Source organism: Monodelphis domestica, chromosome 3, assembly GCF_027887165.1.
Source record: "Monodelphis domestica isolate mMonDom1 chromosome 3, mMonDom1.pri, whole genome shotgun sequence".
In the NCBI taxonomy this organism is placed as follows: domain Eukaryota; kingdom Metazoa; phylum Chordata; class Mammalia; order Didelphimorphia; family Didelphidae; genus Monodelphis; species Monodelphis domestica.
In genome coordinates, this window is record NC_077229.1 from 67,481,200 (window position 1) to 67,498,272 (window position 17,073).

General features: G+C 37.8%; 1 protein-coding gene across 1 annotated transcript in view; it reads right to left on the minus strand.

Moving 5' to 3' along the window:
• Window positions 1–17,073, minus strand: part of LOC103103634 (mucin-2-like) — a 57,823-nt gene that overhangs the window by 37,130 nt on the left and 3,620 nt on the right. Inside the window, exon 5 of the mRNA XM_056820634.1 lies at window positions 16,835–16,912. Coding sequence (XP_056676612.1) covers window positions 16,835–16,912 — 78 coding nt within the window. The remainder of the gene's footprint in view (window positions 1–16,834; window positions 16,913–17,073) is intronic.

Sequence of the window (17,073 nt, forward strand, 5' to 3'; positions counted from 1 at the left end):
CACTTGTATTATAAGAAATGCTGTTATCAACAAGGGTATAGACCTTGGTATGACTCTCCAAAGAGTAGGAGATAGAAAACTTTCATTCATAGCATAAATCTGATACCTCTGACAACAAAAATGAGGTGCTAAGCAGAAAATGCTGCACAGACAGGTTTAATGGACAGGTGACACTGATGTTACTCTCAAGAAAGGATGAGAGATCAGGGAAAAGACACTAGGAAATCTTTAATAAGGAACCTGAGTTATTGTAAGAAATCATTGACATCCAGGCAAAGATTATGTTCCTGACAATACCAGGATGGACATTAAGGGCTGACTACCAGAGATGTAGTTAAGTGTTAATACCATTGTTAACCATTACTCCTGATACCCTGTCTTTGTGGGTAATATTTTAATAGGAAAAAATGTCTTGCTCTCCTCCAACAATCCCAGAATTCAGATGGCCACTGGATTCGGGATCTATTGGCTTCCCTTTCATATACTGGAAGACGTTCTGGTATATGGAAGTAAGACCTCAGGAAAACACTGAGGACTCTAGGTGTGACAATTTCTGTGGACGCGCAGTCATTGTCTCTCCTAGGTGGAAAAAATTATTATTGCATAAAAACATGGAGCAAGGGCAAAGTATAATCTAAGTTTTACTGTTTTGGAGTATGGATTAAAAACATGACACAATAGGCACAGATAAGTGTGTAGAAAAAGCACATTGAATATTATTCACTGACAATTAGGAATGAAAAAGCTATGTCAAATTCCATAGGTACAAGAAACTGTAGAAATTGTTTTTACATGGAAAACAACTTAAGCTTCTATTTACCCAAACATTGGTTTGGTGGAATGAATTTTGCAAATAGTGGTAATGGTATAGGTTTGGTTATCATATTGATGGGTTTATTTATACAAGCAGAGATTTAAATAAGGAAGACATAAGGGATATGCAGTCAAAACTTGAAATATTACTTCATTATCACCATCATGGTTATTTAAGTTACAATTGAGAATGTAAAATGTATGGGAATATTGGTATTTGTTAAAAATTGCACTGTGATTATTGTATTAATGCTTTTTGCAAAGCCTGTAATGGTGCAAAATTATGTTCATATACAAGGCGAATTTTGATCTATTTAGATCAGGAATTAGGAATCATTGGGAATATAAGTTCTGATATTTTACATTGGCTCAGTTTCAAAGATACCACATAGACAGTGAGCCAAAAGTCTAGAATCTTGTATTAATTTTGGGATCAGGTTCCCAGGATCAATTTTCTAAGATCATTTGACATGTGATAACATGATCCTCCAGAATTGTTCAGAGAGGATGTTTTTCTTTGAAAGGATCTCTCCCTACCCACAAACAAAAAGAAAAGGGAGAGGAATCTCATAGAGATCAGTATGTTCATTTTAGAGAACACTTTTGATTCATTTTCAAGTATTCAACTTTGATTTTTCTGTTGCACAATTATTGCCAGAATTTTTAAGTACAAGGAATTCTCTGATCCAGAATTATGAAGGTGCAAAGATTTCTATAATTGCAGTCACCCAACAGTCGGTGAACATGAGAACATGACAGCAATTGTTAATTTTCAGATGACCATTCTGGAAAGTGATGTCTGATTGCATGTAAGGGGAATCATAATGAATCTTTCATTATGGACCAGACAGCCTCAGCCACGATTATACACTTTCCATATGAAATGGATGTTTGAGGTTGGGAGATGCAGAGATGTGGCGTACTGACACCCTCAGTCGCTGAATGTCCTGGTATCGAGCTACCAACCAGTTTCCTATGTGGCAGGCATCTGGCAGTGAGCACGGAAAGATCCCCAAGATGCAGTATCAGTACAAGAGAAAGGAAGGACTTATCCTTCATCTCCAGGGATAGTATTTTGCTAACTGTTGAAAAGACGGACAACTTCTGCATATAGTGTCCATCTCTTCTTTTGTTACTCTTCATTTTTCGTTACCCCAAACAGGATATCACAGGACTGGCCGACCCTGTGATTGAGTCTTGTACTGCCCGGACAGGGACTTTCATTCATAACCCCGATTCCTTTGCTGGTCTTAGGATGACGAAGAGTTAACAGCTTTTGCCCCGAGACTGCAGCTCGGATGGGCAGAAGAATCGAACAGAGAGAGTGCAGTATTTCTGGGCCTCCTCTGTTCCCCAACTTTATTATTGCACCTGTCATGTGAACCATAGAATTCTACCTCATTAGACCAGGATCAGTAGCGTGGAAATTATTTTCTTAACATTTTTATATCTACTAAGACTGTTGCATTGATCTTGAAATGCAGTCAGATAGATAGAAAGATCAGTTTGGGATTTTTAAGATTGATCCCTGAATCAGTTTATGCTGATGTTCACTCTTGATTGGTATATCTAAGTTATACAATCGGGGTGGGTTTTTCATCTCTGTATCAGAATATGATTATGCACCAGAGTGTTTGTATTTGTTAAGGCTGTAATGTTGTTACATTTTGATATTACACTATTCCTTTGTGTGTAAAACAAAAAGGGGGAATTGTAGCAGTCAGATTGCCTTAAAAGAGAACATGCTCAGTCTTGAGCATGCGCAGTATTGCTCATGGCTGGGAAGGCCTCTGACCCTTGACCCCAGCTTCTCCCAGGTTAGGTGGGAAAACAAGTTTCTTTGTTCTCACTTGGTTAAGAGAAACCACACCTATGCCTTGTCATTGACCAATGAGGGTCATCCCTATGTACTACGTAGCAAATGATATTTATGGCCCAGTAAGCTCCGCCTCGCTCTCTCTCCCCTCTCTCCCTTTCAGGCTAGCTGATGGCTGTCCTTACAGGAGCTTGGCCTCAGGCCAAGCTCCATCTTTAATCTTTCTCTATTCATCTCTCTGACCTGTGTGGTATTAATAAAGACTCATTCTGATCACCTCATATCTCTAATTTGACTCCGTCATCCACCTCGTGGTATATAAACTTCTATCCTGTCTCTATCTTCCTACCTTGTGGCTTCTCTCCCCTCTGAGAGAGACTACAGTGAACTGATCCAACCATTCTGGAGAGCAATTTGGAACTAGGCCCTAAGAACTATAAAGTTGTGCATAGCCATTAATCCCATAATACCACTGCTGGTTCTGTATTCAAACAAGATTATAAAGAAGGGAAAGGACCTACTTGTACAAAAGTTTTTATAGTTGCTATGTATGTGGTGGCAAAATTTGGAAACTGAGGGAATGTTCATCAATTGGGGAATGACTGTATATGTTGGTGATGGAATATTATTGTTCTATAAGTAATGATAAGCAGGACGAATTCAGAAAAGCTGGAAAGAACTACATGAACTGATGCTGAGTGAAATAAGCAGGAATTGAAGAATATTGTACACAGTAACAACAGTATTCTAAGATGATCGACTATGAAAGTCTTTACTCTCAGCAATGCAATAATCTGGGACAATTCTGGGCCAGCAATGCAAAATCTGGGACTTCTGACAAAGAATGCTATCCACGTCCAGAGGGAAAAAAATTGTGGGAGTCAGAAGCAGATCAAAGCATACTGACTTTTATATTAGTTCATCTACAGTTTTATTTTATAGTTTGGGTTTATTATGAGTATTGTCTTTGTAAATCTTGAAATCTCTCAGACTTGTGAATGTTAAAAATTTCCCCATTGGGGAATTCTTAATTGGAACAAATTCCCTACTGAGAAACATTCCCCATTTTGATGTGAGAACTCGCCAGGATCAGAAATGGGAGGATCTCTACTCCAACCGTACTTAAGACTGCTTTAGGGGAGAAAACTCATTGCTAAACAAAGAAAGTACTTGGATCCATGCTTATGGGTGGGGCAAGTAGTTCTTTGAGCCAGGCCTGTTTTTAGAATTGATACAATGGGATGCTAGGTACCTAAAAGGGTTGGGCAAGTTTTCTCTTGATGAGATTAGTTGACTCAACTGTGTTTTCTCTACTTCAGACTTACTGAGGATCTGGGTTGACTTAGCAGGAATTTAGATTGGCAGACCTTTGGAAAGCGTCTACAGTGATTGGTAGATGTAGGGACCTTGGGGAGGTGACATGGGAGAAAAACCCCTATATAAGAAAAAGCAGGATCTCTTGAGGAGGGATATGCTTTGGAGATATATCCTTTTGGAGAAATCCTTTTGGAGAATCTCTGATGAGGACCACTTGGGAAGAATCTCTTGAGAGAGGCTCTGGAGAAGGGAAGCTCTTGGAGGACAATCTCTAAGGAGGTCTCCCTGGAGCTCCTCTAAGGGGACTCTGTGCCTCTGGAGGCTCTGGAGAGAGGCCTATTGGAACAGTGTTTGGCTGGAAGGCCCTCTGGTGAAGTCAGCTGAGATGGAACTGGCCTGGTGTTACTAGAATCCTTGTTTAGTCAGACCTTGTGGTGAGTGTTAAAAAACTGACTGATTTCTCTTTTAAGACTCAGGTCTAGGCCATATTGGCTTGAGGCCCTTCATACTTATTCCTTTCTTACTCTCTCTCTCTTTCTTTGATTACTCATATTGTTAATTAAAATCTCTGTAAAACCCAATTGACTTGGGTATTTGAATAATTGGGAATATTTCCCTGGCGACCACCTTATATTTGATTTAAAACCCAAGACACTGTAGTGAAACAATTTCTGCAGTCAAAATTTACTCACCCTCTCTTATATCTAACACAATTTATATCTTCCACCATTTTAACTCACTACAGTTTAAAACCTCAACCATTTTAAATCTCACATCTTCCAACAGTGAATGATATGGAAGTATGTTTTCCATGATAATACTTGTACAATCCAGTTCCTATTGCTTACCATCTCCAAGAGGGAGGACAGAAGGGAAGGAGGAAGACAATTTTGGCCTCATAATCTCAGAAAACACGTATTGAAAATTGTTATTATAAGTAATTGGGAAAATACGATATCTAACCATATGTGGCCTGATTTCTCAACAGTGTTGGATGACATATTGCTTCCCTAATAAAGTTAATTTTCTATTGGAAATAGATACCTGACCTCTCCTTGTTCAGATTGACTTACTATCAAGGGCAAGAAGTAAATGAAGTGAAGAAATTCAGTCAGAGCTGAAAAAAGGGATCCTTTAGAGATTTTATGTTACATGAGTCACTTCCCTTCCCTGAAGTTTTTTGTCCAGAAAATGGTTTGATTTGCTGCTTCCATTCCTCACCTAAGATCATCTAGAGGAATTTGTCCTCTTATTCTCATCTCCCCCACACCCAGTGCTCCAAAGATGACATTCTCCACCAGGCTGATTGGATGCCAGGAGCCACGTACAGACAATGATATCAGAAAGGGTCAGTTTTTCAATTCTGACCTCTGACCAGTTCCAGGTTCTCTTGGTTATGGGAATTCTTGGAAACAATCAGTGGCCAGAGCATTATAGGACCAGGTCACACAATCACAGATCTACTATGTAGGAACCAATGCATGAACTAGGGCAATAGGCCCCCCTGAATGAAGAACAATGCCTCAGAAAGGACCAGACTCTGAGGTAAATCTCTGATTTTGGAACTAAAAGGGTGGGCCAAATGCAAGTAATTACCAAAGGTCCAAGTGAATTATTGTGCCAAGGTGAGGAAGCAGGTCATGGAAACTGATCTTAAATGGAAAGTCCTACAATTATTATTAACCCCTTTTACAGATGAACAAGTTGAGTCTCACAGAGATAAAGTGACTTGCCCAGATCTGCATCATTTGCCCCAAAGTTCCTTGTTTAAGATCAGCATCGTTTGGTCTGTCTACATTCCTGACCACTGTCTATGCTGACACCTGGTCTTCTGACCTTGGTGGCTCTCACCATAGAACTAACTAGGTGGCATAATGGACAGAGTGCTATGCCTGCAGTCAGAAAGACCTAAGTTCAAATCTAACTTTGATTCTGGGAAAGTCACTTATTCTTTGCTTGCCTCTGTTTCCCCACCTGCAAAGTGGGGCTAAATATAGCAATAGCACCAAACTGCTTGGGTTATTATGAGGACCAAATGAGATAATATTTCTGAGAAATGCTTAGTCACAGTGCCTGGCACATAGTAGGTGCTATTGTGGATGAGAGAGCTATAGTCTGCATTGCAAGGACTTGATTGGCAAGGAAATCTCATTCAGGAAGGAAATGGAACTTTGCTGGCAATGGGGGATAGGGCTATATAACCTCTAGCCAAGAAAAGCAGATGGACAGTTGGACAGGGGTTCTTTTTCTCTTCTGAACTGAAAGGAAGAAGAGCAACTTGCTGAGCTTAACCTGCTGTGATCTCTCATTTATCTAAAGAAATTAGATTAGTCATGATTCCTCAATAGTTTTGGATAGAGACTTTTTCCCTTTGGGGAAGATAAGAGACTATCCACCCAAGAAGATTTTCCATTGATATCTTCAATAGCTGTATCTCTCTATATTAAGAAATTATACCAGCCTGACTCTACAATGTCCTCAGGGACTCAGGTCCCCAGACCTGAGCTCTCAACTCCTTAAAGGGATTTAGGTTGAAATAGAATTAGGAACTTCTCCATTTTTCCTCTTCCCTAAACCTACTATTCCTAAATCTCAAAACAATAAATAGATCTTATTAATTCAGAAGAAGTGAACATCTGATTCTTCTAATGTACTAAGATAATATCCATCCAGGGACAGAAACCAGAGACTGAAGGGGATTTTCCTCTTTACCTTTCAGCTCTGGACATTGATCCAATCTCACCTTCCCTTGTGCAGCTCTGACTGGGAGAGGAAGTGGTGCTCCTATTTATCTGTTCCCTCCTTCTTTTAGACCTTTCAAGCTTCGGTTCCTGCTCCCCCTCTAGTACACTATATAAATGCTTATTTCCTTCCCCTTCCCTTTTCCATAGGCAAGCAGTTGGTAGGTGTAAAAGATAGGTTTGAAGATGAATTTTTCTAATAAACTAGATCTCACCAATCTACTCATTAGATCAAAGCATTCAATTAGTTGCCATTGATGAAGTGTTTATTATGTGTCCAGCAATGTCCTAAATACTGAGGATATAAATAAAAATATAAAAACATTCTCTGCCCTTGGAGAGTTCATAGAAGGGACCTTCCCCAAAGTGGAAAGAGCCTTAGCCATTCAATATGCAGTTCTAGGGCTAAACTCTCTTCTTGACCTTGAAGAATAGCATAATAGAGTAGAAAGAACAATGACTCTGTAATCAGAGGTCCTGGGTTCAAATATCACCTCTGATGCTTTCTATATCTGTGACCTGGCATATCTTAACTTCTCTGGGTCTCAGTTTTCACATATGGAAATGAAGCGATTAAGCTAGGTGACCTTTGAGGGTAAATTCTAGTTCTATCCAATCAACTTTAGCCAATCATTTTACATCTCTGGGTCTCAGTTTCCACATACACAAAACAAGAGGCCATATATATACTTCTCGATACTTCTAAGATTCCTTCCAACTTTATGCCGATGATTGATAATATAAAAGTTCATAGCATTGGGAACCTCACTACTCATTCTGCAACTCCTATTCTCAAAGCTGCACATAGAAAGGAATGAGAAGCATGGAGGAGTTCTTATCTGTAGTGCTAGAGGAAGGTAATGGGGTCAGTGATGGCACTAGAGAAAATGGGGGAACCGAAGGAAAAAGTACAACAAACTATGAATGAAAATCAAAGACCACACACACACATGGATATTACAGGAATGAGTACAGTCTATGTGAATTAGAGGTTGTGTGGGTGTCACATCCTCTACATGGATCAGCCACTTGGAGGAGGAATGAACTCCATTCTGACCTCTGGAGGGGGAGCTGTTCATTTATCCTCACCCCCTTGGCCTTGCACAGGGCAGACTTATCATAAAAGCTTGGGTCATCTAGCCATCTACTGCTTTGCAACTCTGGGCCCATTATTGAGTCAACCATTCCACTGGCATAGAGCTTTCACTTCCCCCACCATGTCTGCTTAAAGAGTGTTCACTGTAGTCCAGTAGAAATAACTTTAGACAAGAGTCAGAACACCTACAACTTGAATCCTGGCTTGAACACCTTCTGAGTCTTCTTGGTAGAACTTCCAAATGGGTCTCCCTTAGTACTACCCTACTAATCTTGTAGGCCTTATATGCGTTAGCTATATACTAGGCATGCTCTGTGTTAGCTATTATTGATCTGTCCAGTGGAGATGTGAATGGGTTGATAATAACTCTAGTCCTGGACATGTTCTCAATCCTATCCACAAAGTACCAGGAAGTGTTTTGTCCACAACTGCCAAATGGATGTGTAATCAGAATTCAAAGGTTTATCTTCTCCATGACTGATTCCTCCTTATATTTCACTAAAAAAGCTCCATCCTTATTATCTGTCTTTCCTGATCAGTCTTCCCCACAGAGGTAGAATATAGCAGATCTAGGATTTGAATCCACACCCTTTGACTCCATGCAATGTATATTCTTACTACTGTATCATGCAACCTGTATGAGTCATTAAGGGATAAAGGACAAGATTGACCTCCTCCATGGACACATCAGACTCAGAGACCATAATTGTAATGACTGTTTCCTCCTTATATTTCACTAAAATGAAACTCTGTGTTCCAGCAGGGAATATAATGAAGGAACTGTTCTTACCAGTGTCTGGAATAGTGACCGTGGTAGTCTGGGTGGATAGTTTGTCCATGGGAATGAGAGGGAAAGCTGAGTTGGTGGGCAACTTACTTGTGGACAGAACCACAGTCTCAGCTCCTCTGCTGATGTCCATCGTGGCTGTGGACTACATCAGGGCCAGCCCTTCCCTTGCAGTAGCCATGGCTGTGGTCTCTGAAATCGATATGTCCAAAAATGTAATTGACTTTGGATCTTCTCTACTGACACTGGAAAGAATTGTGGTTGAGGAGCTTATAGATCCTGCTAGGGGCACATTGATCCAGGGGAAGGCTGTGGTTGTTGCTGTGGTATTATGGGTAGCAGGGTATGAAGGGACACCTATGGGGCTCCTTCCTCCTGTCCCAGGCCCAGGTGGGGTAGAGACTTCAGCAATGAGCATAGTTTCATATGGGCTCATCTCCACTCCAGACCAGGCAGTTGGTGCTACCATGGTCTCTGGCAAGGCAGAGGAAGCAGGCAGAGTATCCCAAGTCAGTAGTGCCAGAGGCAGTGATTGGGGTTGTTGTTGTTGCCAGAACAGTGTGTTCTTACTACAGGGCTAAAAGTTATAATCATTATGGTCCATGACTTTCCAGCTATGGTCATTATCATCCCCTCTTCCTTTTTGCACGGTGCCTTGTGACAAGAAGGATGTATAATTGACAGCATGTTTTGGACTGTGGTCCATTTTCCATTACTTTAGCAATGAAAGGGTTCATCCTTGCCTCCTACACTACATGAATGAGGGAGGAATCAGTTCAATTTATGTTAATTGATATATCCTTCTAAGGAAGAAGTTTTATTTTGCTTTTGACTTCCCCTCCTCATTTAGACCCTCCTTTATATCATTTTAAGTCTATCTCTTTAGTCTATCTCTCACTATTTCTATTCTGAGTTTAATACATTTCCACATTTAATTGTGTGCAGATGAGAAATAATATGTTACACCTACTTATTCCTTATTTAATCACAAACATATTCCTTTATCCCCTCCCTTTGTTCTAGCAACAGGAAATTGGAGAGGTTAAACTGTTATAAAGTTGTTAAATTCTTATAGGGCAGAAAAGAATCCTTCAAAATCCTAATTTTTTCAAGTTTCAATGGAGTTAAGTACAAATTTTATGTAAAATAAATACAAAGAAACTAGGTATAGCATTCAAGGTTCTATACAATTCAGTTCAAAAATTGTTGTTAAACTACAGAAAGTCTGGGTCTAACCTACATTAACTGATATGACTCTCTTCCATATACCCTCTCACAACTGGATTCCTCTTCACACTTCATACCTATCCAGAATTTTACTCTTTCTTTGTTTTTGCTCACACTTTTTTCTATATATGGACCAACTCAGTTGTGCCCTCCACTATGAAATTATTACAATCATCCAATTTATTTAAAATGTCAGTTTTAATGCCTTCTCTTCTGTGAAGCTAATCATGCTATTTTCTCAACAGTTTTCTATTGGTTCTAGTGATAAAATTACACATGAATTCTATCAAACATTCAAAGAAAAATCAATGCCAATATTACAAGAAAATCAAAAATAAGTAATTCTATTGAAATCATTGCTATTACATAGTCTTGATACCTACAACAAGGCAAGACAAAGGAAAGAAAAGAAAAGAAAATCCATTCTATTCTTAATGAAAAGTGATACAAAAATATTAAATAAAACATTAGAAAAAAATTACAGTCACATGTTTAAAAGATTATAAACTTTTGTTTGGACTGTATTCCAGGAATGGGAGCCTGGTTCAGTATCAAGAAAACTATAAATATAATGGAACAAGGTTAATAACAAAAATAAATAATCTTATTATTTTATCAATAAATGCAATAAACACTTTGACAGAAAATAGTATGTCTCTTTTTAAAAAACACAAGAGAATTTAGAAACATAAGAATGGATAGATGTTTTTGTGATGTGGTAAATAATATTTAGCTAAGACCAAGAGTCACCAATATATGTACTAGAGAAATTTTGAAGGTGTGTGCAATGAAACTGGGAGTAAAATAAGGAGAATGAGTATCAGCATTAATGTTAGAAATAATTTAAGAGAGTGCCATACCCATTGAACTTCCAAAAATCAATTGGAAAAACATTGATTTCCCATGGGTGGGACGAGCTAACATAATAAAAATGACAATCCTACTCAAATTAATTTACTTATTTAGTGCCATACCCATTAAACCACCAAAAAACTTCTTTATTGAATTGGAATAAAAAACATAACTAAGTTCATTTGGAAGAACAAAAGAGCAAGGATATCCAGGCAAATTATGAAAAAAAATGCAAAGGAAGGAGGACTTGCCGTCCCAGATGTCAAATTATACTATAAAGCAGTGGTCATCAAAATAATTTGTTACTGGCTGAGAGACAGAAAGGAGGATCAGTGGAATAGATTTGATGTAAATGACCTCAGCAAGACAGTCTATGACAAACACAAAGATCCCAGCTTTTGGGACAAAAATCCACTATTTGATAAAAACTAATGGGAAAACTGGAAGACAGTGTGGGAGAGATTAGGTTTGCATAAACATCTCACACCCTACACCAAGATAAATTCAAAATGGGTGAATGACTTGAACAAAAAGAGGGAAACTACAAGTAAATCAGGCGAACACAGAATAGTATACATGTCAGACCTTTGGGAAGGGAAAGATTTTAAAACCAAGCAAGACTTAGAAAGAGTCACAAAATGTAGAATCAATAATTTTGACTACATCAAATTAAAAAAAATTGTACAAACAAAACCAATGTAACTAAAATCAGAAGGGAAGCAACAAATTTGGAAACTATCTTCATAAAAACCTCTGACAAAGGTTTAATTACTCAAATTTACAAAGAACTAAATCAATTGTACAAAAAATCAAGCCATTCTACAATTGATAAATGGGCAAGGGACATGAATAGGCAGTTTTCAGCCAAAGAAATCAATACTATTAATAAGCACATGAAAAAGTGTTCTAAATCTCTTATAATCAGAGAGATGCAAATCAAAATAACTCTGGGGTATCACCTGTAACAAGGGAATCACTTTAAAAGACTGACATATATTAATTTAAGATCGCCAAGGAATCAGCTATGTAATTCCTAAATGAAAAACTCAAGTCAGCCGTCAGCCTTTTTTGGAGTTTAATTACAATAGGAGTAAGAAAGGAATTAGAGATAGAGAGAGAGAAAAAGGGAGAGAAGGGAATAGGGCTTAAATACCCCTTCTGTTTAGGCTGGGCCAAAAGGCCCAAGCCCTTAGATAGCTGGGGCAAAGAAAAGAGATCAGTCCTTATTACTCACGTGTCCAAAATGGAGAAACAGTCTCAGAGGCCCCCACCTTCAGCTTCCTTCAGAGCAAGCCTTCTCAGAGTCCACCGCAATCACCCCGACCAAACTCCTCAACCCCCCTCAAGTCTCCAGACCCTCCTATCTTTAAGGAAACCATCCAAGCTCCTCCTCTCAGTTCTCCCATCTACCAATCACTGTTCATCAATTTCCCTGTGCCAATGGAGGCTCTAGCTTAACCCAGGACCGCCCAGAGGTTTCTGGCTTTTTTCACATGTCTGTTGAAGGTCATATTTTCAAATGATTAAATCTTTGATCTAGGCTGCAGCCCTTACTCAATCCTGTTAGGACTGAATAGGGTGGAGATTTATTCCAAGTATCTCCATTGTATCAATTCTAAAATCAATCATGATTCAAAGAAATTCCTGTTCTATGCTTAAGCATAGGTCAAAGTCCTTTCCATTGTTCAGCAAAAGGTTTCTGTCCTAAAGTAATCTTAAGAAGGGAAGAGAAGGAACCTCCCATGCCAATGGGGTTCCCATTCCAATAGACTATCAGTAAGAAATTTTCCAAGTATGAAATATCCCAATGGTGAAATTTCCAACATTTATAAGTCTAAGGAATTTTGAGGTTTACACACCTCACACCTAACAGGTCGGCCAACATGACAGCAAAGAAAAGTAATGAATGCTGGAGGGGATGTGGCAAAGTAGGGGAATTAATTCACTGCTGGTGGGGTTGTGAACTGATCCAACCATTCTGGAGGGCAATTTGGAACTATGCCCAAAGGGTGATAAAAGACTGTCTGCCCTTTGATCCAGCCATAGCACTGCTGGGTTTGTACCCCAAAGAGATAATAAGGAAAAAGACTTGTATAAGAATATTCTTAGCTGCACTCTTTGTGGTGGCCAAAAATTGGAATATGACGGGATGCCCTTGAATTGGGGAATGGCTGAAAAAATTGTAGCATATGTTGGTGATGGAATACTATTGTGCTAAAAGGAATAATAAAGTGGAGGAATTCCATGGAGACTGGAACAACCTCCAGGAAGTGATGCAGAGAGAAATGAGAAGAACCAGGAAAACATTGTACATAGAGACTGATACACTGTGGTACAATCGAACATAATGGAATTCTCCGTTAGTGTCAATGCAATGTCCCTAAACAATCTGCAGGGATCTAGGAGAAAAAACATTATCCACAAGAAGACGAAAAACTGTGGGAGTAAAAACACCGAGGAAAAGCAATTGCTTGAGTACAGGGGTTGAGGGGACATGTCTGAGGAGAGACTCTAAATGAACACTCTAATGCAAATACCCACAACATGGAAATGGGTTCAAATCAAGAACACATGTGATACCCAGTGGAATGGCATGTCGGCTATTGGATAGGTGGTGGGAGGGGGGAGGGGAAGAAAAGAAAATGATCTTTGTCTCCAATGAATAATGTTCGGAAATGACCAAATAAAATAATTTTTAAAAAAAGAAATAATTTAAGAAATGGAAGCTACAGTAATAAAAAAAAAATCAAAGAAATAAGTCCAGAAGGGGGCGGGGATGATCAGTATTTGCTAATGATATGATGGCCTGCTTAAAGAACCATGTAGAATCAACTAAAAATTAAGTTAAATAATCACTATATTCAACTAAGTAATGGGATATTAAAAAAAAAACAGAAAAATCCTCAAATTGTTGTCAAGCAGGAGATAGAGGAAAAGAAAATCTATTCAAAATAACTATAGAATTATAAAATATTTGTGAATCCATATATCAGAAAAAAGAATTATGTGAATAAGTTAGAGGCAAGATGGTGGATTACAAGTGGCTACCCAGCTGAACACTCCTCATACTCCCATCCAAAAAATTCAAAATTACACCTACTACTAAATTTTAGAGTGACAGGGGCAACTTAAAATGTTAAAGTGAGACATTTTTCTGTCCTAAGAAAACTTAATAAGTTAACAGGAGAAACATATGACTCAGTGGGAGTAGGGCAGATCTATCCCTAATACACAGACAGTGGCAGGTATTGGTAAAAGGGTCAGAAAACTGGTTAAAAGGAGATTACTGGAGACCACCCCTTGATGGCAGTGGGTATGGATAGCAGTGATTGGAAACTCTGTTGCCAATGCACAATTCTCAGTCACAATTCCTTGGTGGAAAAGAGTACTAGTAGGCCTTCACAAATTATATGGTGCCCTGGTCATAGTTCCAAAGCAAAGAGGAGAGCTGAAGTGAACCAGGAGTCTTTCCTGGGTAAAGCCCAGAGTGCAGAGTAGGAAAGCATTAACCATATATATCACAGGATCACACTATCTTGGAAGCACTAAAAAGTCACAGACCTCTAAAACTAGCTCTAAAAAGAACAGCATGAAGAATACCACAGCTTGAGGCCATGACTTTCCTCTCTCCTGTGAGCAAAGTTCCATTTTTATATGAAGTTCAAAATTAAGAAATGAACTGGAAAAATTAGCAAAAATAAAAAAATTAACTTGATCATGATAAGCTATTATATTGGCAGGGAAAACCAAGAATAATCTCAGAAGAAGATAACAATGTGAGAGAAAACCTAAAGAAAATTGCTACTTAGTGGACCCAAACTCAATTTTGGAATTTGCAGAAAAGTGAATGATAGAGATAAGATTTATAGAGGGAAAACTGGAGGAGAAAACTGTGAAAAGAGAATTAACAGCTTGGCAAAAGGAGCCCAAAACTATTGAAGAAAATAATAACTTAAAAACAAAATTGGTGAAATGTAGGAGAAACTTAAAAATTCCCTGAAGAAGACTTTAATTAGGACTAAAATATGACTAAACATAAAAAGAGGGACAAAAATTCATGAAAGGAAATAATTCTTTAAAAAACAGAAGTGGACAAATGGATAAAGAATCACAAAATTTTACTGAAGAACATAATTCTTTCAAAATCAGAATTGGTCAACTGTAAGCTTATGATTTCTTGAGACATCAAGAAACAATAAAACACAGGCAAAAGAATGAAGTCTCTTTTGCTTTTAAAGCACTCTACAAATGCTATCCAACTCCAGAGAGAGAGGACTGATGAATTCTGAGTGCAAACTGAAGCAGATGTTTTCATTTTCTTTATTTTTGTTGCTCTTTTCCCCATAATATGGTTCACATTGAAATGTTTTACATGACTTTATAAGGATAATGAGTATTATATATCTCTTGCCCTCTCAGTAGGTGAGGAGGTAGCAAATTTGAAACTGAAAATAGGTGGGGGGTTTTTAAACCCTTACCTTTCATCTTAGAATCAATACTGTATATTTGTTCTAAGGAACAAGAGTGGAAAGAGCTAGGCAATGGGGGTCAAATGATGTGCCCAGAGTCACACAGCTAGGAAGTGTTTTAGTTCAAATTTGGACTCAGGATTTACCATCTCTAGGCCCTGCTCTCTATCCATTGAGCCACCCAGCTGCTCCCAAAATAGGTGTTTGCAAAGCCCTTTGCCTACTTTAATTCCTTCCATTTCTTTTCATTTCCATATTGCTAAAGCTAGTATTTCTAGTATGATATTAAGCAATAGCCATTATAATGGGTATCCTTTCTTCATCCCTAATCTTATTGGGAGGACTTCTAACTTATCCTCATTGCAGATGAGAGTTGCTGATGTAGTTTTAGATAGATACTATTTATCATTTTAAGGAAATATCCATTTGTTCCTATGCTTTCTCCTCTTTTTAATAGGAATGGGCATTGAATCTTGTCAAATTTTTTGAGCATCTATTGAGATAATCATGAGTTTTATATTAAATTTGTTATTGATCTGATCAATTATGCTGATAGTTTTCCTCATATTAAACCAGTTTTGCATTCTGGGTATTAATCTCACCTAGTCATGGTAAGTGATCTTTGTGATATTTTACTGGAGTCTCTCTGCTAGTATTCTATTTAAGATTTTTACATCAATATTTGTTAAGGAAATTGATCTGTAATTTTCTGTTAAACTCTTCCTGGCTTAGGAATCAGCACCATATTTGAATCACAAATTGCTAAAAAAATTATCTAGTATTGGGATTGATTGCTCTTTAAAATTCTTAGAGAATTCCCTTGTGAATCCATCTGGCCCTGAGATGTTTTCCTTGGGGAGTTCTTGAGAGCTTATTCAATTTATTTTTTTCAAAATGGGATCATTCAAATATTTTCCTTCATCTTTTGTAAACCTAGGAAATTTATATTTCTGTAAAATATTCATCCATTTCCACAAGAATAGTTTTATTTTCATATAATTGGGTATAAAATAGCTACTATTGATTGCTTTAATTTCTTCTTCATTGATGGTGAAGTCACTTTTTATACTTTTGATACTGGTAATTTGATTTTCTTCTTTCCTTTCTGAATCAAATTAACCAATGCTCTATGCTATATGGGACATGTGTTTTATTTGTTTGTTTCATAAAACCAACTCTCAGTTTATTAGCTCAATAGATCTCTTATTTTTTAATTTTATCAATTTCTCCTTCGACTTTTAGAATTTCTAATTCTAACATTAATTAGATTTCTGATTTTATCTTTTTCTAGTTTTATAGTTGCATGCACAATTTTTATCTGATTTATTCTATCTTATTAATGTGTAATGCATTTGCATTTTTTATCACAGCCTCAATCTACCTCTCCAATGTCAATGGATGTTATTCTTCCTCTTGCATTGAATAATTCTTCCAATCTGACCTTCTCCATTTCCTGGATATGGGAAACATCATCTCCCATAACTATGACATTGCACTATAACTGGAATAACCCTCCCTTCCTTCCCTTTGTTATTAACCTCCAGCACCACCTTCTACATGAAACCTTTCATGATTTCCTACACACTTCCTCCTCAAATACCTTGTTAACTGTACTTAGTCTTAGTTTATATTCAATATATATTCATCTCTGTAATTGTCATCATTGTTAGAATACAGGGACCTTGTGAGAAGGGATCATTTAATTCTTTGTCATACCTGATACTTGGGACTTTGTCTCTCCTGCCCTCTCCATTTCCTGCTTCATGTCCTTGTGGATATTAGGTTTAAACAAACCTTTCCAGGGTAGAAAAACCAGAAGAGAAATTAAACATTATTCCTGTAATGCCAGAAGATCGTGATGACTGAGCAAGAGACAGAATTGGAGAGAGTGTAATTCTTGAAGGAGCAGAGGATAAAAACATTATTAATTAAACCTATTGGCCAATGTTGGCTAA